This window comes from Simochromis diagramma, unplaced genomic scaffold (genome assembly GCF_900408965.1).
Source record: "Simochromis diagramma unplaced genomic scaffold, fSimDia1.1 OVJJ01000685.1, whole genome shotgun sequence".
Taxonomy (NCBI): Eukaryota; Metazoa; Chordata; class Actinopteri; order Cichliformes; family Cichlidae; genus Simochromis; species Simochromis diagramma.
This window is the reverse complement of record NW_024387477.1, coordinates 11,937,013-11,958,466: the sequence shown is the minus strand read 5'-3', so window position 1 is coordinate 11,958,466 and position 21,454 is coordinate 11,937,013. Positions and strand designations below refer to the sequence as shown.

At 40.4% G+C, this 21,454-nt stretch overlaps 2 protein-coding genes across 4 annotated transcripts in view; one reads left to right on the top strand and one right to left on the bottom strand.

Moving 5' to 3' along the window:
* The window catches only part of LOC120724057 (Kv channel-interacting protein 1), a 44,459-nt gene extending 27,721 nt beyond the window's left edge, over positions 1-16,738 (top strand). For 2 of the 3 annotated variants that reach the window (XM_040015994.1, XM_040015995.1), the window contains exons 2-8: positions 11,665-11,789; positions 13,005-13,074; positions 13,254-13,324; positions 13,439-13,546; positions 13,626-13,730; positions 14,719-14,781; positions 15,216-16,738. In XM_040015994.1, coding sequence (XP_039871928.1) covers positions 11,665-11,789; positions 13,005-13,074; positions 13,254-13,324; positions 13,439-13,546; positions 13,626-13,730; positions 14,719-14,781; positions 15,216-15,263 — 590 coding nt within the window. In that variant the 3' untranslated portion in view covers positions 15,264-16,738. Of the gene's footprint in view, positions 1-61; positions 327-11,664; positions 11,790-13,004; positions 13,075-13,253; positions 13,325-13,438; positions 13,547-13,625; positions 13,731-14,718; positions 14,782-15,215 lie in introns of those variants that run through there. The other variant, XM_040015996.1, reaches the window with a different exon arrangement.
* Positions 16,739-16,817: 79 nt separating this feature from the next.
* Positions 16,818-20,884, bottom strand: LOC120724056 (T-cell leukemia homeobox protein 3-like). Its single transcript, XM_040015993.1, has 3 exons — positions 20,159-20,884; positions 18,899-19,136; positions 16,818-18,269 (listed from the first exon to the last, which is right to left on the bottom strand). Exons 1-3 carry the CDS (start codon positions 20,583-20,585, stop codon positions 18,086-18,088), a joined length of 849 nt encoding a protein of 282 aa, XP_039871927.1. The 5' UTR covers positions 20,586-20,884; the 3' UTR covers positions 16,818-18,085.
* Positions 20,885-21,454: the final 570 nt, after the last annotated feature.

Genomic DNA, 21,454 nt, shown 5'->3' with positions numbered 1-21,454 from the left:
GGGAGAAAGGGGGCGAGAGTGAGAGAGAGAAAGAGAGGAGGAGCGCCACAAGATGGAGTGTGAAAGGATGAAAGAGGGGATGATGGAAGGAGGGTTTCTGCCTAGAGCAGCCATTGAGAGAGGAGGTGGAGAGAGAGGAGGAGAGGATGAGAGGAGGAAAGAGGGCGAGGGAGTGCGTGCGTGTGCGTTCTAGCCGCTGAAACACGTGACGAAGAGACACAGACTTCAACACACAGACGCACTTGTTTCCACAACGACGGCGGCAAACATGGGGGCTGTGGTGGGCACGTTGACCATGCAGACCAAGCAGAGGAGGCCATCCAGGGGTGAGGGAATACACACACAAACATGAACGCACGCATAGACATACTCACACACACAAAACACACAAACATAATGTGGGGTTTTTTTTCTCTCTTTTTCTAATCGGCACACGCGCATGGATGCACGCATACGGGCGGTGAAACTTTTGACAGTGTGTTGTCGTTGTGGCTTTCACACACACGCTCACTCCGGCACAATGTATACAGCGCAGGTACGAAAAGCTGCAGAGCGAAGATTAATAACTGCCGGTATTTCAGTTAAGATGCAGTGAAAGAAGGGGAGCAGATGGTTTGTCGAGAGAGAGAAAGGAAGAAATATAGAGACCAACAGGTGTTCCCAGTGGAAACAAAAAAGTGAATCTGTTTATTCTACAACAAACTTTCAGCCAGGCAGTGTCTGTGCACCCAGGTGATTGTTGTTGAGCTTATCTTTTTTTGACACAGCAAACCGAGGGAGGAATCTAAGAGCTGGCTCTTTTTTTTTTTTCTTTCTCTTTTTTTTGGTCTGTGCGTGCGCACGCGTGCTGCTCTGTCTGTCTGTCTGGCTGCATGCTCAGACGCGAGCCTCGACGCTGGTAAACACACACATGTCGAAGGTATTTGTCACTCTGCTCACACACTGCTTTTCTGTCTTGCTGTTACCTTGGAAGCACCGTAACCATGGCAACAAAAGATGTGGGGTTTGGGGTGGGTGGGGTGGGGTTTGGGTTTTTTTTTTTTTTTTTTTTTGATGAGATTGGGGTTTTCCTAAGTAAGTCAAGGCCACGTGAAAGAGACTCAGATAGTGAGAGATGCAAATTTGCAGATGAAGCGAGAAGCGGGATGTATGAAAACCTGTTGCCTGTAAGAAATGATTTACTCCCTCGTTACTCATTCTAAAAAAGAAATCCTGTAAACCTCATTTATGTAAGTCTTACAAATCTAATGTGGCTACTACAATGAATGGGCACAGTGAGCAGGAGATCAGTGCCAGACGGAAAAAAAAATCCCCAACCCTACCCCCTATTAATAGTCATTTAAACTTATTTGTCGAGGCAGACTGTTATCAGTTTTCTGTCCAAACAGGACCTTTTCCAAATCAGTGCATATGGCTGGCTTCATCTTTTGAATAAGCTCTTCCACTCCACCACTAACTCAGACAAGCACTTTTCCCTAAGGGTGTTCAAAACCAAAAAAAAGCTAGGTGTAAATTTGTTGCTATTTTGAAAAATGAGGTGGTTGTGGATGCACTTAAGTTGTGGAAACGCATGAAATCTGACTCTTGCTGCAAATGAAAACAAGTCTTTTTACCTCCACAAATACCCAGCGAAGAGATAAAAAAGAATGGGATGTGGAGCTGTGAAGCTATTTGGGGTTGGAGGGGAAGAGAATTGTTTGTAATTCAGCTGTTGTTACTTCAGCATCTTTCTCCTGCTCTGACATGTTAGCTTTATGCGGGATTAGTGCGGCGGGGCTTGTATGTATGCAGGCGCCCGTTTCTTTCTTTGGTGTTGCAGATAACTTATCCTCACAACACTGACAGCAACGCTGAAAATGGGGGACAGTGCATGGCTATAATATTGTGAGATTAAATTTCTACATGATTGATCTTCTGGGCATGAGCTCATCACTCCTGTGTCATGACAGAAAATACCCTCGCCGCGTTCGTGTCCTGCACCTGCTTGAATATTTACATGCCTGTCTGGACTGTCTGTTTTCATCAAGGCTGCGTGTTGTTCTCTCAACTTCCTTTATTTTCTGCCAAGTTGTTTTTTCTTCCTTTTTCTGACAGGCTCTTTCTGGTGGGAGTTTTCTCCTACTGTCTTGTCTGCATGGTTTTGTCTGGCAGGCTCGCTCCTGTTTTCCTCCTCATCTGTTGCGGTGGCCTCTGACAACTCATCTCTCCAGAAGAATTTTCACCTGGCATTTTTTTTCCACTCCCTGGTGAATTTTCCATTTTTCACTGCCTCCCTTACTTACTCCCTGCAGCAATGTTGTCTCAATCTCCCTCTATCCTTTTATTTTCTGTCAATCTCTCTCTCCCTCTAATCTTTCTTTTGTTTTGCTAGTTGCTTCATCCCTACCAGCCCCTGAACCTCTTCCTCTTATTGTTTTTTTCAGTTTCACATCCTCCCACTGCTTTTTCTACTCCCAGTTGTTTCCCCCATTTCTCCCTCCCACATTTGTCCCTCTTCATCTTACTTTCTTCTAATTTTTCCCCACCACACTCTCGCATGCCGCCACCACCATCATAATCTGCTCCATACCGCTCCTTTCCTCCCCTCTCACTTTTATGCTGCTGTTCTTTCTCTCATTTGCTCCCTCTCTGCATCACCCACACTCCCATTAGCTGGTGTGAGTGCTTATTAAGTCATCTCATCATCCTCATCCTCTTGGCATCCAGCAGTGTGTCTCTGCCTGTGTGTGTGTGTGTATGTGTTTGTGTGTTCTGCAGATTCAGAGTCTAGACATATGTTTACTCAAAAATCAATACTGGCGTGCTGCTATGTGTGTCTAAATGAGCCGTATTTATAACTCCCTCTTCGAAAACATAATCAACAGTAGCCAAAAAAAAAAAGTGACACACTTTCCTGTGTTTGTTTGAACATACTTTAGCAATCCAAACAGTCCTCCTTCAGCAGGCTGAAGGTCAGTATCCAAGCAGTGATATGTGTGAGTGTTTATTGTTTTACACACACGGGTGCTTAAATGCTTTGTTCGTCAATAACTCTGGATTTCTGCCTTGTTTTTAGCCCATGTGACTGGATAAATTTATTTTTCTGTGTTTATGTGTGTGTCCCCAAATATAACAAGTCACTGGACCTTCAGTGAAGCACTGAAAAGCCAGTAAAGGATTGGCCTTATGTCCCATGACTTGAATATTGACTATGGAAAACAATATGTTTCAGAATGAGGGCTCAAATTCACTGCGTGAAACATGATTATATATTCAGCTTTTCCGGGGTTTATACTGTTGCTTGCAGCTATTTAAGTTGCCTCTTTCTTGGAAAGCACGCTCCACCATGCAGAGGCCAGTAAGAGAAACTCCTCTTTAGCCGGCCAGGATGACAGATTAGGCTAATTCAGATTATGCAAATGAGATACTTTCTGGCAAGGATTACAGGACACGGTACTAGAAAGAAAGAGAGAGCATGGCATAGATAGAGTGGCGGACTGAGAGGAGAGTTTGGCAGAGGGGGGGAGATAAGAAATGGAGGAGAAAGAAGGAATCAGTGGGAAACAGAAGAAAGGAAGAGATGCAGAAGAAATTAGCGCAGCATTAAATACCAGAGGCAGGAGTGGTCAGGAGAAAGTTAGGAATTAAATCCTCTCCATGGGCTTTAGGAAGAGGGTGTGTACAGACGTAAGAGGGGCTTTTTTGTGTTAGAGTGCTTGTTGGGGAGAGTGACAGGTAGTCTTTCTTTGCTGGCAGCTCAGGCCACCGCTTAACACTCTGAACAAGCTCTGAAAGAAATGGGCTCAGGCTGTTGGTCACTGTCAGACACCACGGTTTATAATAGGTTACGCAGCAGATGGAAGTGAAGTTCTCGAGGTTGCTTTCTAGGTTGGGTTTATTTAGGCTTTCTTTATCTGCTAAGTTTGCAGATTTTGTTGTGGAACACGGATGATGTAGGTTTCTAGACCTCACCTGTTCAATGAAAACTTTACAGAAGTTATATGACCAGATATATTCCACCACTACACACTTTCATGTGTTTAAAAAGAGGTTTCCTGAATCAGAAGACTTCTTTTACATTTGATAATAATCCCCCAAAGGCTCACAATTAGGTTTTGAACTCTATGTAGAGTAAAGACAATGAGTTGGGATTAGATATGTAGAACTGGGTGATATCTCCTAAATTCAATGTTAGTTTACATCTGTAGACATGTTATAATGAATTTACATTGCGAAATGAACTTAAAAGTAACTTTGGATCTTAACTGCTAACCAAGGAAGAAGATCACACAAGCTCGTGTACACAGTCTATTTCTAGTAACTCATTTTCTGTTTTACTGGAGCAGCATAATGCTCAAGCTCAGTGTTTTCCTTTGATCGGGAACCAAACAAGAACACTGTAGCAATTACTTCAAATATTCAGTGTGCTCAACACAGCGTAGCACTATCTATTTTATTGTTTTGTAATGCTTCAAAACTAATCAATAATAGCTTTGTAATTCAGTACATGTTGTGACTGTGTATTGATGTGTCCAAAATGTTTTCGATTGTGAAATTCTCACTGAGCACATTCATTTTCTCTGTACCTTATAAATCACTGCTTGGATGAAGAGGATTAGCTACAGTAGAGTAGAATTAGTATTAGTAGTATTAGTATTAAATTAGCAAGTCTGTGTGTGTTACTTTGTTTTTGAAGCGTGTTCCTCTTTGCTTCAAAATCTATTAGTCCTCTGCTTCCTTAAATGTATTAAACTGTTTTTCTCTCTGAGAAACATTAAAAAAAATCATATTTACTGATTTAGGCAGATTTTTATGAAAATGACAGGATTGTTAAAGTGCTGTATTTTTTTGTATTCCCAAATAGAAATGTGTGCCAAATTGAACAGTTGTAGTTAGTAGAATTAGAAAATACCTTTGTACAAGGCTGCTCTGTCTTTGTTTTTTCCACACTGTCTCCATCCTCTCGCGCATCAGTAAAAACTCCTAACAGCCTGCGCGGAGCTTGCCAACTGTGTGTGGGTGTGTGCACGTGAGCGTAAACAAAGATGGTGAGCATATGCCAAATGGAAACTGTTAGCTGTTTGTTAGTAAACTCAGTTATTGTTGAAGTTAGAGGCTTCAAAGGCTTGATGGTAGGTTGTCCATGCAAAAGTATTATTTCACTGAATATCATATGAAGCCCTGTGATGGATTGATACCTGTCCTATGACAGTTTCACTCAGTGAAGTGTTAGACGATAGTGTGTTAAAGGTATCGACCAATCTTATCTAGCAATAAACTGATATATTTTCATAGACTTAGATGTAGAATTAAGCCATCAAACATACGCAGGAGAGGACACTAGTTTGTGAAAGCTCATAAATAACTCGTAAATAGCTCTTTCAAGCTATCTGTGGCCATTTAGTATTTGTAAATGCATATTTTCATCAGCTCTTTCTCACCATGTCATTCTCTTCCTCTTCCACTTCTGTTTCCTCCCTCATTTCCACTTCATCATCTTCCTCCTCTCCTCAAGCCTCATTTCCTCAACTGAATTCAAGGCGGTTAACACCCAAAAACATTCCTAAACACGCTTATTCATTCCCAGTATTGATGCAATTATTTATTGTCAGCAGATTAGACATTTCACCCTCTCTGATAACAAGCAAGCTAAATATCAAAAACAGCTCCTTATAAGCTAAAATAATGCCAGCTAATGTTGGGTTCTAGTGTCCTAAAAATCACACTTTCCTTCTGATAAACAGTTTGATTACTTCCTCACATTGTATGAGAGTTTATTCACTTAATGTCCAAGTCCAACACTGTTAGAGCCACTTCAAAGAAAGTTTCACCAATGCTAGCAAACAGCAGCTAACAGAGGCTAATATAGGCTAACTGCAGCTAACACCAAATGCAACAGTGCTTACTGACAGAAAACTTCACAATATCCTCAAAAACTCACCTCAGCATCGCTGTCATTGAGAAGAACTGAGTTTTACTGACTCGTCGACCCCTTTCAAAGTTTATATAGCCTCCTGCAGATTAAATAGATGTATTGACAGATGAGGTAAACAGCGGAATAAAAGCCTACACTCACTACAAATGAGAAAACAGATTTCAGTTTGCTACAATCGCTGTACCTGTGTATAATATCCCAACAGAAAATCCCAGTGAAGACAGCTAATGAACACAACTTAAACTACACTTAATCATTTATACTAATGAGCAAATGTCTGACAAATTGGATTAAATTCTACTCTTGCCGCTAAATTAAATTTTCCCCAGCACTGCTACTGTAATTTCACAACAGTAAATAAAGCAAACCTGCAATCGACAACTCTGTGGGAAACCTCTTGATACGGCAGAGCCCCCTGCAGTCTGCAAGTCAGCGGCTGTACTTCAGCTCAGTTGGCTAGTGAAGCTTCTCTTTGCATACACATAAAGACTTTAAATGAGTGCCATCTTGTTAAGAGCACAGAATTTACAATTTAGTCTTTGTTTCACTGTGATTTTGATTGTGTGGATGCATTAAAATAAATCGCATTTGAGCAAAAATCTTTGTTCAGCTTATCAAATTGGTCACTGCACCGATATTCTATGAGAAAGCTAAACATTAAAATGTGCATCACATTTTTAGCAATCATGGTACTGTTCTCTGTGTTAGGTTTTGCTACCCCCTGGTGGTCCACAAAGGTTATAGCAGTTCTTATAGTTCCCAATACTCTTGTTATTCAGGCTTGCTGCAATTTTTATAAAGCCCACAGGGCAAATTAGAATAGATGTTCTCTCAGTGCGTGTATTCATAGGTACTGATTTATACAAAGTGCTGTTTATATTATAGAGTACGGTATATGAAAGGTATGTTTAGAAAAGTCACTTTGTGGTGAATTAGGCCGTCTGTTGTTTGAAGCTGACTGTGTGTCTTAATGGGAGCCATTAATCAAGTCCTGATCTGTTCATGAACTTGTACACAGTCACAAAACAAACACATATGGCGGTACGGTGTAAGGTGAGTTTATCATTGTTACAGTGTGCTCACTGTAAAGCCCCAAAGAGTGAAGGACACCGACTGTAATACAGGGGGGAGTGGGGCTCTGTGGGGAGAGAGAGGGTGTGTGGGATAGAGCGAAGGTCAGGATAAGAGAGGAAGATGCCCCAGGGAGGAGAGAGAAGGGGGGATAAAAAGACAGAGACAGAGAGAGGCAGGTGAGTGCTGATTTCACTGTGGGAGGAAGCAAGATAGATGGAAAGTTTATAATCACGAGAGAGAGAGCAGGAAAAAGTTTAAAAGCCAACCTTGTTTAGAATTGTAGTGAAAAACCACCACCAGTGTTTGAAAGTTTGGAGTTCAATTTTTCCTTATTGTGCAAAGTTAAGCATCTTAAGGAATAAAAACCAGAAGGGGCTAAGGAAGTACGGGAAAAGTTGAAGACAGAAAGCTTCAGGATAAACAGCGAGTCCAAAGAAAAGAAGAAAATAATCAGAATGGACAGAGAAGAGCAGAGCGAGAACAGTTTACATACTATAGCCATCATTCTGCTGTGCTGTGGGGCCGTCAAAATGCTGCACCTGCTGGGAGTCATCACTGTGGAGGGTGAGTCATTATACTATCATCCACCTTTAAGTCAACCAACAAAGTCAGAGTGTTTCCACTGCTGTTGGGCTGTCAACCAGCAAAGCGAATGTTATAGTTTTTCTCAAGACGCAAAAAAAAAAAAAAAACAGGGATAAATGAAATAAATAAAAAAATAAGCAGTTAATAAATGCAAACTGCTGCTGGCTGTTCTGTTGTCAGATTTGCACTCTTACCCACATGAATTCTGAACTTCTGTCATTAACTACTCATAGCAGGGAACTGCTGTAGAGGACTTGTGCGTGCATATATATATTTCTCCTGCTCATTTTAATGATGCGAATCTGCAGTTGACTCATGCACATGCATTGCTTTTCCCCACTTATAATAATTCTGCTGCAGTACAGAAACATCATCTGTCATGTACTATAAAGAAAACAGAGCCTCATACAGCCACAGCTCAATAAAAACCAAAGATTTAAGAAAATCTCTATATGTTAACAGTGCCACTGGTGTTGGGATTCATTCCAGAACTTTGTAGTCTGAGTTTTTAATTTGACGTTTGCATATTTTAAAATATATATTAATGCCATAGTGCTGGATATATTACAAAATTTCCCTACATTTGGTTTTACTTTGTTTCATAATGAAATGAAATGAAGAAACTGAGATGATTTTAGTCAATGAAGACCACAAGGGAGATTTTCTCTCTGATGATCAGTGGAACTTTTAGTCTCTGGGGGAATTTTACTCTTTAAAGGTGTATGAATGTTAACTAATGCTTCCCCATCTCACCTGTGAGGTATTTGTTCTTTAAATTTACTTACCTTAGATGTATTGATATTAAGGTCCATGAATCACAGATTCTGCCTAAAGGGCTTTTCCAGCTCTGCACAGAATCAGACACCCTCTCTTTTAAGACCTTAGTATAGTTGATATACGTGTTTACACATGCTATGTATGCTAAAACATAAAATCTCTCTATAATGGAGCCTTTTGTAATTATATATGATACTACTATAATATGGACGTCGTGTCTGGTCGTTATTTTGCTTGGAGTGTAACGGTGACTGTGCTGGTATGATTAGGTATTAGAGGCCTATCAGATGAATTCACACGATTGTGTGTGTGTGTGTGTGTTTGTGTGTCTGTGTGTGTGAGCCTGAACCTCAAAACCTACATCTCAGTACCCCAGTGTGACGCTGACAATGTCTGATCTGCTGGGATGAAAATGACCTTCAAGTAATGTGTGACCGTGTGTGCATGTGTGTGTGTTTGCAGGTAGCTGTGTTTGTGTGCGTTGAACACGTTGAGGGAGGAGGGGTAAGGAGCTATATAAAGAGACTACAACTCAACATTATAAGTTATACAAAGTCATAAAGTCATACTGCTCCCATAAAGTACAAAATGTGAGACCACAATTCAGCAAGCACTTACTGAATCGCGTAATAAATTATTTTGATTTTTTTATCGTGACTTTTATACTTTAAATTGACATGTGCACCGTTAGATAATATCATTGCACATGAGACTATTCTCACCGTTTCAAAGCATCTCTACGGCCACATCTGACAAACGTGTGAGTCAGCAGGCCAAAGAGTCAGTATATCGTATTTGATTGTAGAATTCAAACCTGCTGATTTAAGCTACGATGGCAAACTTTAGGTTTTTTTGTGTGAAGTTCTGAATACTGAATCTGAAATCTGAAAAGTTCAGGCTTAATTTAGCAGTGAGATAAAGCAGTCTTTGCCTTGCTCAGTGAAATGCCATCTCAGTACCCATCATTCACTGGGAGAATAGAACTGAAGAGGGACTGGTGTAATGAAGCTTTACAAACCACTAATGGTTTTGTCACACAGATAAAAATGTCTCATTTCAAAACTGTTAATGTTTCAAAATGTGAACTGCCAAGGACAGAGTGAACCTTGCACCCCGTGACACCAATTAAAGCTAAATGGGAACCATTCAAAAGATTTAGCTTTGTGCCTGTGCTGGACACTGTCACTGTGCCTGATACTGTTCAAAACACATTCAGCTAAATTTTCGTCTGGACAGCAGTAGGCACAATAGTGACTTTGATAGTGATAATGACTAGTGTGCTAAAAGGGGAAATGGTCCATAATTTTCTATGAAAAACAAACTGGGTGATTACAATCTCTCATAGATCTTCTTAACTGATGCAAACACAGGGAAGTGCATAACAGCTTCTACTAATAGGACCATTCACCTTTTTTTTTCAGCCTTAATTTCACGAGGATAAATGAAAAGAACAAACATTTCTGAGGATTTTATCAGCTTTTAATGGGATCTTTTTCTTATGCTGCTTAGTCAGACATTAAGACATCAGCCTTCATTAAACTCAGCAACTCATTATTTCAACAAAAGCAACATCTTTTTTTATTTATTTAGGTTCTGCCATTTGCTAATTTTAATAGTGTCTACTGCTGGAATCTAATCACGCCACTCCATGGCCCTTTTCAGCTTTAATTAGAGCCTGGCTGGATTCTTGTGGCCAATGTCGATACAGATTGTTAGGGATACACTTCATTAGGTACACCTTGGTAGTACTTGGTTGGACTCCCTCTTGCTTTCAGCACCGCCTTAATTCTTCTAGCTGCAGATTCAGAAGGGTGCTGGAAACATTCCTCGGAGATTTTTTTTATTAATATTGAGGTGGTGGCATCACATAGTTTCTTTCTGCAGGTTTATCGGCTGCAGATGTGAATCTCCTGTTCCACCACATCCCAAAGGCGCTCTGTTAAATTGAGATCCAGTGAATATGAATGCCATTTGATTACAGTGAACTCATTTTCATATCAGCTAACCAATTTGAGATGATTTGAGCTCTGAGACAGTATGTGTTATCCTGGTCATAAAGGTCAGATAAACAGATGGACATGGTTAGCAGAAATACTCAGGTGGAGTTTAAACAATGCTCTGTTGATAATGAGGAGCCCAATTAGTGCAGAGAAAGTATCCCCTACGACATTACACCACCAACAGTTGTGTAATGCCAGAGTGTTGTGAGTTCAGAGATGCTGTTCTGTATAATTTGGTTGGAATGTAAATGCACTGAGGTCTGTTTAAATGGCTGATACTTGCGTTACCAAGCAGATGAATAAGGGTGCCTAACTGTGTCGCTGGTGAGTGTATATTGGCTGATATTCTTCATATATGCATGTTTTAAAAAACTGGTATGGAATAATGTGAACACAGCATGACTCACCATCTGGTAAGCTGTGAATTTTAATGCTAGTTGTTCTGCAGAAAGTTATGGAAACAGTGAAATATGGGCCATTTTACAAGCTTAACCCAAGCTTTTTTTTCCCCCTGTATCATCTTTTTGCATTAAAAAAAATAATAATAATAAATAAAAAAAACTCCACACCTGTTATTTTCTGTTCAGCAAGTCGGCACGATCGCCAGTAAATGTGGTGATAACTTCCTACTGAGCCTGGAAGTTTGTGGAGGAGGCCGCCTACTGATAACAGTCATTCAGTGGGCTGATAACATAACGGGGGCACCATGACCATTTTATCATATTCAGAATTTTTATTACTACTTCTATTAAATTATGCACAGTTATAACACTATGCATAATTATTACATTGTAGATTGCTTTGGGGGGAAATTGTTCACTGGTTTAAATGTGTAAATGAGTGTCTCTAAAAGAGGGCGAGAGAAAATGTCTTAATTTTATATTGTTGTGTTCACCTATAACCACCGTGTGTGTGTGTGTGTGTGTGTGTGTGTTAAGTCAGAGTCAGTGGTGTGTCCTCTTTCAACCTCCCCTCCAGCGAGGACAGTAATGAGTTGTTAATGATAGGGCCGGTAAGAGGAGCAGCGTAGAGCTGCGAAACTGACCTTTACCTCTCTGCACCTCCATCTTTCATCCTCTCCTCTCCTTCGCCTTTTTGGTCACAGTGTGTATCATTCTGCTTGAAGAACTTTGTTCAAACCCGGTGCATACATATGACTTGACTGAGCCAATGTTGTCCTTTTCTCTTCATCTGAACAGTCACTCCCTTCCTATCTACATCTATCCTTTTACTCTTTAATACTGATTTTTTCCCCTATATATATATATATATATATATATTTTTTTTTTTTTTTTTTTTTTTTTTACCCTTTAGACAAAGCTGATGATGACTTGGAGATGACAATGGTTTGCCATCGACCGGAGGGCCTCGACCAGCTAGAAGCTCAAACCAACTTCAGTAAAAGAGAGCTCCAAGTGCTCTACAGGGGCTTCAAGAATGTAAGTGACTGTAAAAGTGCACTGCAACACTTCACCTCCAGTTTTTTCATCACGACTTTCCTCCCGCTTAACTGTCTGTAACTTGAGTATGAGAGCATAAACAATAAAAACATCTCTCTAAATCAAAGAAAAACACCCAGTAGCAAAAGACATTTGAATGATTTGTATTTATGTAGTTTTTAATTTTTTTTTAACTTTGTATTGGCTTATATACACGGATGATAGCAGAGGTGGTGCTTTTAACCTGTACTGCAAGCAGCAAGTAGAGGGAGATAGGTATATCATAACATCTAAATACACTCTATGGGTTTTACTGAGCTGACCTACCTAAATAGCTGCAAATTAGTGTGAAGATCATTATGAACATCCATCATCATATTGGACATGCAGACCTTTTTTTTCTTTCTCTGATTTCCAAAAAAATCCTCTGCGGTGCTACATGCACGCCTGTGCAGTAACCCGGTTTACCTAAATCACGGAGAATATATAATCTCTTCTTTAATACTGAGCCAATGTTTGCCAAAGCCCGGATTCAAAGTACACAACACTGTTACATTTCTTCTAGTGAAACAAAGTGGTTTTATTATCCTCCTGGTTTTCTTTGTCTAAGTCTGTACATTTAATTTCAGTAACAATGACTCTGCTTCATGTCAGAGTGAATAATTTTCACAGGTAAATAAATGGGCCAGAGTACAGTCTGCATTTGTGGTCACGCAGTAACATGCAGTAAGTTGTGAGATTAAACATTCCAGGTTTCTTTTTGCGTTTTTGGGAGAGTTTATTCATTTGTCACTTAATTGTAACACTACCATTTTAATGCAGATATACTCTGTTTTGGGTTTTTTTTTTGTTCTTTACTACTTTCACAGATTTTTGTCGTAAAGTATATTTTATATTGAGGTTGCATTCTTTAGCTTAAAGCTCTTTATCAAAAATAGTCTCATAAGAGACACCCTGCTGTGATAGTCAGAAACTGTAATTAGATGTACCTTTGGTGATTGTCAGGAATTAGACTGTAATCATTTTAAGCAACTTTAATATGGCTTTTTGATGACCAATCATCATCAAGTCTGGATTTATCCAATCTCCGTGCCTTATCGGCTTTTGTATTTCTCCACTGTTACACCCTCCTGTGTACTCTGTTTACTTCGTTTGTGCTTGTTCAGTTTTCACATTGCCCTTAAACTTTGTCCTTTTGTCCCTCTCTCATTCCAGGAGTGTCCAAGTGGTGTCGTAAATGAAGACACCTTCAAGCAAATATACTCCCAGTTCTTCCCACATGGAGGTGAAGTGTGTGTGTGTGTGTGTGTGTGTGTGTGTGTGTGTGTGTGTGTGTGTGTGTGTGTGTGTGTGTGTGTGTGTGTGTGTGTGTGTGTGTGCTGTGATGTTTGCATTTATGTTCGTCTTTGTCTCTGCACATTTTCCTGCCAGTGTATTAGCAACTTTTTTCTTCTTCTCCTGCAGATGCCAGCACCTACGCGCACTACCTGTTCAATGCATTTGACACAGGACACACAGGATCCATAAAGTTTGAGGTTTGCTTTATACTAACTCATTTCCACTCAATACATCTCAGCTCTTTGATACTCACCTACCATACGCCTCCCTTATTCAGTTTGTCATTCTATATCTGCTTCGTTCTCCATCAGGACTTTGTAACAGCTCTGTCCATCCTGCTGAGAGGTTCTGTCACCGAGAAGCTACAGTGGACCTTTAACCTCTATGATATCAACAGAGATGGATACATAAACAAAGAGGTTTGTCTTAACTTCTTCTTTTTTCCACATGTCAGGTTTTATTCATCATAACTCATGGTGTCTGTGTTCTGTTTCACAGGAGATGACAGACATCGTCAGAGCAATCTATGACATGATGGGGAAGTACACTTACCCTGTTTTGAAAAATGACGCACCCAAACAGCATGTGGATGCCTTCTTTCAGGTACCATTATCTGCTTCCTTTATTTATAAAGTAAAAGTAAAGTAAATTTTGATTTATATAGCTCCTTTCAAGATAAAAGTCACAAAGTGCTTCACAGAAGCTAAAACATAAAAATAAAAATCAACTAAAAGCAAGTTTAAAAAGATGAGTTTTCAGCTGTATATTCAATGAAACCGACAACATCAGCTTAGCACTGCCTACTTTACTTATCCAAAAGTCGCTACAGTAGAAAATAAATGACCCGTTACTGTTGGCTGCAACATCCACCCAAAATATACAATGACCAAATCTCAACCTCATTGAATATGCATCCATCAAGCCAGCCATCCAGTTTCTGCAACGTATCCCTGTCTACTCTGCTTAGACTGTGGGGGAAGCACTGTAAGCAGAGATGTTCATACATCCATCTCCACAGTCACCTGTCCGAGCTCTTCTGGTAGAACATGAAGGTGTTTCCAAGTCCAATGGTAATTTTATAGTATGTAGGGGTAAAAATTCAAATTTGCTCCGTATATTATTATAGAACTAATCTGACACAAAAAATCCACCATCCACTTGACATGGTCATATCAGCAGAGCTGGACACACTGAGCAGCTCAGCTAGCTGAGTTAACTGATTTTAAATGTCAAAGTAAATAAATTAAATAATGTGACGTTTATAAAATTCATCAACTGTCTCCTCCCTGTAGACAAGGCTAAACAAGCAGCATTTATTTTATGAAAATCAGCTGCAGCTGGAGTGAGTGGATACAGGTGGGGGTCACTTAGGGAGGGTAGGTCTCTCCAACTGTAATTGCAAACTGTAGTATGTCAGTCCTTTGGGGCTCCCACTGACCTGGGGCCTGTCTTGTCTGGTGGCAACCAGCTTCTGTCTAAGCCAGCTAAATTTTCTGTAACTTGCAGCTCGCTGATTCAACTATTGATTTAAATAGGCCGATTTACTAAATGTGTTTGTAGCTTTAAATATCACGTATTCTTCCATCTGCAGAAAATGGACAAAAACCGAGACGGTGTGGTGACTATTGATGAATTCATCCTTTCTTGTCAAGAGGTACTCATTTGTTTGCTTTTTTTCTTCAACTCACTCTAAAGGCTTCTTCCACTGAGAATAGTTTAACTAATGCAGGATTTGCATATAATGGAAAACATGATGGCTGACTACAGTGCTGTTGCTAATGTTATTAGTGCATTTGCTCTCCGAAATGTCAGCATGTCTGCACAAAAGACCACCACAGTCACAACAGTTTTGCTAACTATTTATTATTATTTACCGAAGGCCTGTTAGATTTTGCAAGTCTCACTGTACACGCTATTAATTATGGCTGTTAGTACAGTTTTCCATCAGTATTTATCTGCAGAGATCATTAAAATTTTATGGACCTTTACTGCCCCCTAGTGGCCAGTAAAACGAATTAAATGGTGATTGTTGGCCGACTTTCTTTTCTCACAGTCACCACTTCTTAATTTTCCTTCATCTTTGCACAGGATGAAAACATTATGAGGTCCCTCCAGCTCTTTGAAAATGTCATCTAGACACGAGGGAGATGGTGCAGCAGACGAAGCACAGAGTGTGAGAAGAGAAACGAACAACAGGAAAAAGAAGGAGGAGAAGGAGTGATGAATAAGAATCTGCAAGCAAAAGGAACAACCTAACTTGTGAGAGAAGGCAGACAAGACGCTTGTCAATTTGGGTGTGACTGTTTTCCACAAAACCTTCTGGAAGGCATCCTACTGTAAGAAATCTAAGGCGATAAACCTTCACTGGTTTTGGAAAGCCTCCTTTAGACAAAGTTGACCTTTCTGTGACCACTTCTCTCATCTCCACCTCCCTCCCTCGTTTGTTGCTGTTGTCAGTGTCATCTTGGACGGTGCGCACTTAGTGCCACTATGTAAATACTGCCCCTCTCACATTTGGTTGAAGGCCTTTCTGAATTATGTAAAATTGTTACCATGCAAGGACTTAAATTCCTGAATGCAACTTAGCAGAGAGAGCATCCAAACGCACACTTTGCTCATTAGAGGCTTAAATAAGAGCATTATAAATTTCTGTGTCAATACAAAGAACATGAGCAATATTGTGAAGCATGCACAAGAGATTCCTACAGTGTAATAAATGAATATGTGTCATAAAACTCGGTGGCAATATACACAACATCTTGCTAAATGGTTACGTTTGGGATGCCCGGTCTGTGTGCAGCATCTCACCGAGCCAGCTCGGCCGGTTTTAGACATAAAATCAAACATAGGCCTCTAAAGGTTTGCAGAGCTGAACGTGTGACTGTGTCCCAGCTTGTGACATTCTTAGGTCTTGTGACAGCTTGCAACAGTCCTCAGAGGCCTCCTTAACTCCTAATGTGTGTTCCAGTATCGTCGGTCGGTGTTTGAATGTTGTAATGACTCGACTGTAGATATTTAACTGTTGTGTCTGTGGATTCTTCTCAGTGTCTTGAATCACTGGTGTCTGTCTGTGTGTCTCTGACTACCTGTCTGTCCTTCTGTCAGATTGGATATGACCCTATAATTATTCTACCTGCCACTCGGTGTTAAATAAAGAGCCCATTTAGAGGTTTCCCGGCATGCAGATGGAGAGCAATACGAGGATGTGCACGTGTTTGTGTGTGTGGTGTCCCGGTGTGAAGGTCCCATTTCCCTGAATATTAAAATCTCATTTATTCTAGCATGTAGCTTCATCTTCAAATGAGCTGACTGTGTTTTTGCACGAGAGGCGAGGTTTGTCTTTAACTCTGTCTGTTGAAAACGTCAACTCAGAGCTACCAAAACTTCACTGTGAGGGAGAGATGTTGAAGGGAAGATTGCAGAGGAGGACAAAGCTCAGAGAATAAGACAGAAGATGAAAGTAAAGACCTTTTCACTGATTATGGAGGAATGGAAGCCATGTTTCAAATAAGAGCCATCGTTTTTGAAGACTGAGTAGTGCAAAAATACATTTATAAATGGTTTACTGTCATGCCTACTCACTGTGCTACCAATATAGTGATTTAAAAAAGCAAAAACAAACAAACCCCAGACATACTTTCACATAGACGGACGGATAGACAGGCAAACAGACAGACACACTTAAAACAGTCAGAATGAAATAATGTGTGTATTGAAATACTGTAAAAAATCATTATATTTATCAATAAACTTTTCAAGAAATAAAATCAAGTAACGTCTGCTTTTTCCCCCCCACCATGTTGCTCCATACGGTTTTTCTGTTTTACACCTTATTATATGGTAAAACCTTTAAATAAGCACATGAGCAAAAGGGTCACAACAACATTTTATACTGTACACATATACAACGTAAGTACAAAAAGACTTGTACATTTGTGCCTCCGTTTCAAAGAACACGGCCCACAAATAAAGCATGATAATGTGCGTTAGGAAAAAAAAACCCAAACTTCACCATCACTGAACATGCATCACTCCTTTTATTCCCCAACTTACAGCTTGTTTCCTATTTTCCTCACTTCGCACCACCAAATCCAAGCATCTATTTTCTGTTTATTACTCCTTAAAATAGCTTTTCTTTTCTGTCCATAATGTAACACTGTTGTCATAATTTTGTTGGAGCGCCTTACAGGTGACTGTGATGGTGCGCTGTAGTCTCGTCAGAGTGAGTACATCTATAAATGAAGGTTTAAACACCAGAACAATTAAGAATTAAAGAGGAAGTAGATTTTATCTTCGTTGTTTTGAGCAGACATTCTTGTTTTGTACTTTGATAAAAACACAAAGAGATCTGGCCTTTCTCATAAACACATTCCAACCCGTGCACTTTGTTGTGTAGCTGCTGGAGTGCAGGCCTAGATGATTATCCTCCCACTAAAATTTAAAAAAAAAAGAAAAGAAAAGAAAAAGGTAATAACAGAGCCAGCTGTAATCAAGTCCACTAAGTAGGGTAGACTAAGGCGATGGTCGCACTGAGAAACCACACCTTTACAAAACAATGATTCTTGCATCTCAATGTGGAGAATTAATTACCTCCATCATGTCTCCTCTTATAAGTACGAGCGCAAGAGGACAATCACATGGTGGCGAGAATTTTTTATGGTGGTAAGTCTTTTTTCGTATCCTTTGAATTTGTGTAGTCCTGGTGTTTCCAAGTACAGAGCTGCAACATTTTGTCCAATAAAGTTTCTGCTTCAGGACTCACCACGACTTCAGGTCCACTTTCACAACCACTCAATCGGGTTCTTCCGTTTTTGTTTTTTTTCTGGTCACACTTTTTTCCCCCCTCCACAGTAAGGATCACAGTAAGTCCTACTGTCCTCATGTAGGTCTAATTTAATTAAAGTATCCTCGCAGGGCTGTTAGAGGATGCTCAGTGATTACCGCTTGGTGTCTGGTCTCTACTCCCTTTCCTCGGCCCAGGGTTGAAGGTTCTGCAGCGCATACAGGGAGGAGTTATGGGCGCACAGTGGATCTGATACCGCTGATTCGCTGAGGGACTTCTGGAGGGCGGACTGCTGCAGCTGCAGGATGAGGCGATTGGCCTGCTGACGCTCCGCCTCCCTCTCCTCGGCTGTCTGCCTCCTTAAAAAAAAGAAAAAAAGAAAAAAAAGAGAGAAATGAAACATTATTTTGGTTCAATAATTTTAAAATGCTGTGTACGATTAAAGGAGAGCGACAGAAAGTCTTGAAGTCGGAAGATTGCTATTTGCAAGATGAAAACAGCAGCTGTGCCTTGTTAGGAAAAAGGATGGCGATGCAATAGATCTGTTCGAAGCATAAAAATGAACTCAGTAAAAATATTTTGGGAATCTGAAAGGTGAATTAAGGGCTGATTAATCAAACAATACAAAACCCATCCTTGTTATTATTTAATTTAATTAGTTTCACTTATTTGTTTATTTTTTTAGAAGTTTTTCAATTTAATTTGGTCGGAATTTAAAGTATTTAAACTTTAAAATTATTTCCACACACTAAACATACTACACTAAGCTAAAATTTAAATATTTTCTGTAAATGTATAGTCACATTTATGTATTCGTTTTCTTTTGCGACTGAGTCCGTTAACAGGAAGATGTCACTTGGAAAGTGGAAAGTTTGTGTTTTCAGCGTCTAATAAAGAAGTCAACGATTTTTCCTGGATTTTTTTTTTTTTTTAAGTTCCTATACGGGCATCACTTTTGACACATGTTACCATGACATTTCATACCAACCTCCACTTGGTCCTGCGGTTCTGAAACCAGGTTTTGACTTGCGCGTCTGTCATCTTGAGACTCTTTGCCAGAGCTGCCCGCTCGGCGCTGGCCAGGTACTTCTGTCGATGGAAACGCTTTTCTAACTCACATATTTGAACTCTTGAAAAGGAGGTGCGCGGCTTTTTCCGTTTAGGAGGCGTCCGGTTCTGGTACGGGTGCCCTATTCTCCGCGTAACGGCGAATGGCACCAGAGCCGCTGCAGGAAGGAGAGACGGGGAGACAGCGATAAATATGAGGTGAGATTTTATACAGCAGCAGACAGACGATTTCTGTGTGGAGATCCAAGGCCAAATATCACAGAAATCTGCCCTGTGCGACAACAGTGCCCTGTTTATGCGGTGCACATGTGAAATACGGTGACTTATATTATATTTATTAAGCAAGTTAAATCTGAGCAAATCTTGAAACAAAGCAATAATAAATAGCGAGTAAATATTTCTTCTTGAAGTTGTGTGAACTTTAGATATTCGTGGCACTGGTAATTAGAACAAGAGCAACAACAAGCATTTTGGTCTATCACCGTGGAATTGTGTGTCTGTATATTTACAACTATATATAATACATGTATTATATCAGGCCTGTGGTCATAAAAGCTTCCATTAATCTTCAATAAAATAGGCCACAGGACTATTTGTGTAATAAAAACGTTTCAAATCCTCTTCACACACCCTTATAAATACAGAGAACTGGTTATAGCTTTTATTATTTTACATAATTGTGCTTCAGTTTCCTTGAAATTTATGAGATAAATCACTCCATAGTCCAATAATCAGCTTATTTATAGTTATCTTTAATTCCATAAATAAATGCATTTATTTGAGTTACTTTCATGTTTATTAGAAAACTGCAACAACGCCAGGTTGTTTGGTTTAACTGTGTGAATGCACTGGGCTTGTTTTTCGCAAAAACGTGACGCAGAAATTAAACATTCAAGTTCTACAACTGAAGCCAATTGAACAAAGCGGATGATGACGTTTAATGACAGTCTGTAAATGTAGTGCATTCTAATATTTTTTAAAACAACAACTTGCACAATGTTCTATATATTTACGCCTTTTTAGATAAACAAAACCGGCAAATAAATTAAATAGGCTTTAGAGTTCTACAGATATTTGGCAGAGGTGCTGGTTTTTGTAATGGCTGAGCAGCACTTACTACCGTTTTAAACATTATAAAATATTAACGAGGGGAAGTCGTTAGTTCTAACAGCTGGCCTACCTGATATTCTGTCCTTGGCAAACCTGTTCCCTATCCAAGGGAAGCACAGACCTCCAAAGCCAGGAACAGCGCTTTGCACGGGGGCCGGGGGTCCCGGGGCTGTCACTGGTCTGTGGGCTGGGACGCGAATGACTCCCCGGCTGCCCAGACTCCTGCTCTCTCCGTATGAACCTGAAGCCTCCACCGGAGGCATTACACCGGAGAGGGAGATCGAGAGCGCGGTATATGAGGGCGCGTTGGCCCCAGTCGGGCTTCCCAAACTGTAATAACCGTCTCCGTTACTTAAATCTGATCCACTTTGTCTTCCCGCCGTGCGCGCGCTTTCTGGCTCAGTACCGGCTCCCAGAATCTGGTCGATGCCGAAGCTTATGGGCTCGTGATGGGCCGGTTTTGGAGGAGGGCTCGGCGCGCTTGGTGCTTGCTCCATTCCTCGCTCGGTCGCAAAAAGGGCAAGAAAACTGAAGCAGATGGGGGGTTTTAGGCGTTGTTCGCTGTGAGGTCAAACTGTACCAAAAGTCATCATCAGAAGTGTCGCCATCGCTATCCAGCCGTAAACCCAGAGTCCAGCGCGTCCCGGTTGTCTCTAACAGGCCTCTTTCAGAGGACTGGGTCCTCTCTACAGGCTGTGGTGAAAGTTTGATGGGCGTTTGGCGAGATGTGACGTTCTGTCCTCCTCTCAGCGCATCAAAACGCTCCGTCTAGCAGCTCCGTCCTCCTCCATCCCTCTCCACCTTTCATTGGCTGGCACTGGAATGACTGATTGAATGTCAGTGGGGGTAGGCCAACGATTTGGCACAATAATCAAGATTTCACATAACCACAGGGCGTCAGCGTGTTATATATATGGTAAGATATGGCATCTTGATGTTGTCTGAGTGAGTCAGTATTTCATTTGGCGTTTCTTGTAATTCTAATAGAGAGCAGGGAGCAAGCAATAACTCTATGAAAATGTAAATGGAATATCTAAAAAATCGGACCCGGGGGGAAGGACCAATGTTCTCTGCTGTTTGGCGATGGATTTTAGCATTTCAACCAAATAACGTTTTGTCATTTACCTGTCAATGTTCTGCTCGTATCCAGAAATACATCCTGAAAAATCACTTTTTTCAAGTTTTTTAGTAAATAAAGGAAAAAGTTTTTGCATACCCTGAAGTCTGACGAACTGAAAATTCTGCCCATTTCCACTTTTCAGGCTAGACGCAAAGTGCGAATCATTTGTCCTCATACTGCTGCTGTCATTTCTTGACACATGTGGAATGTGCAAGAATAATAAGTTCACACGAAAACTGGCTGAAA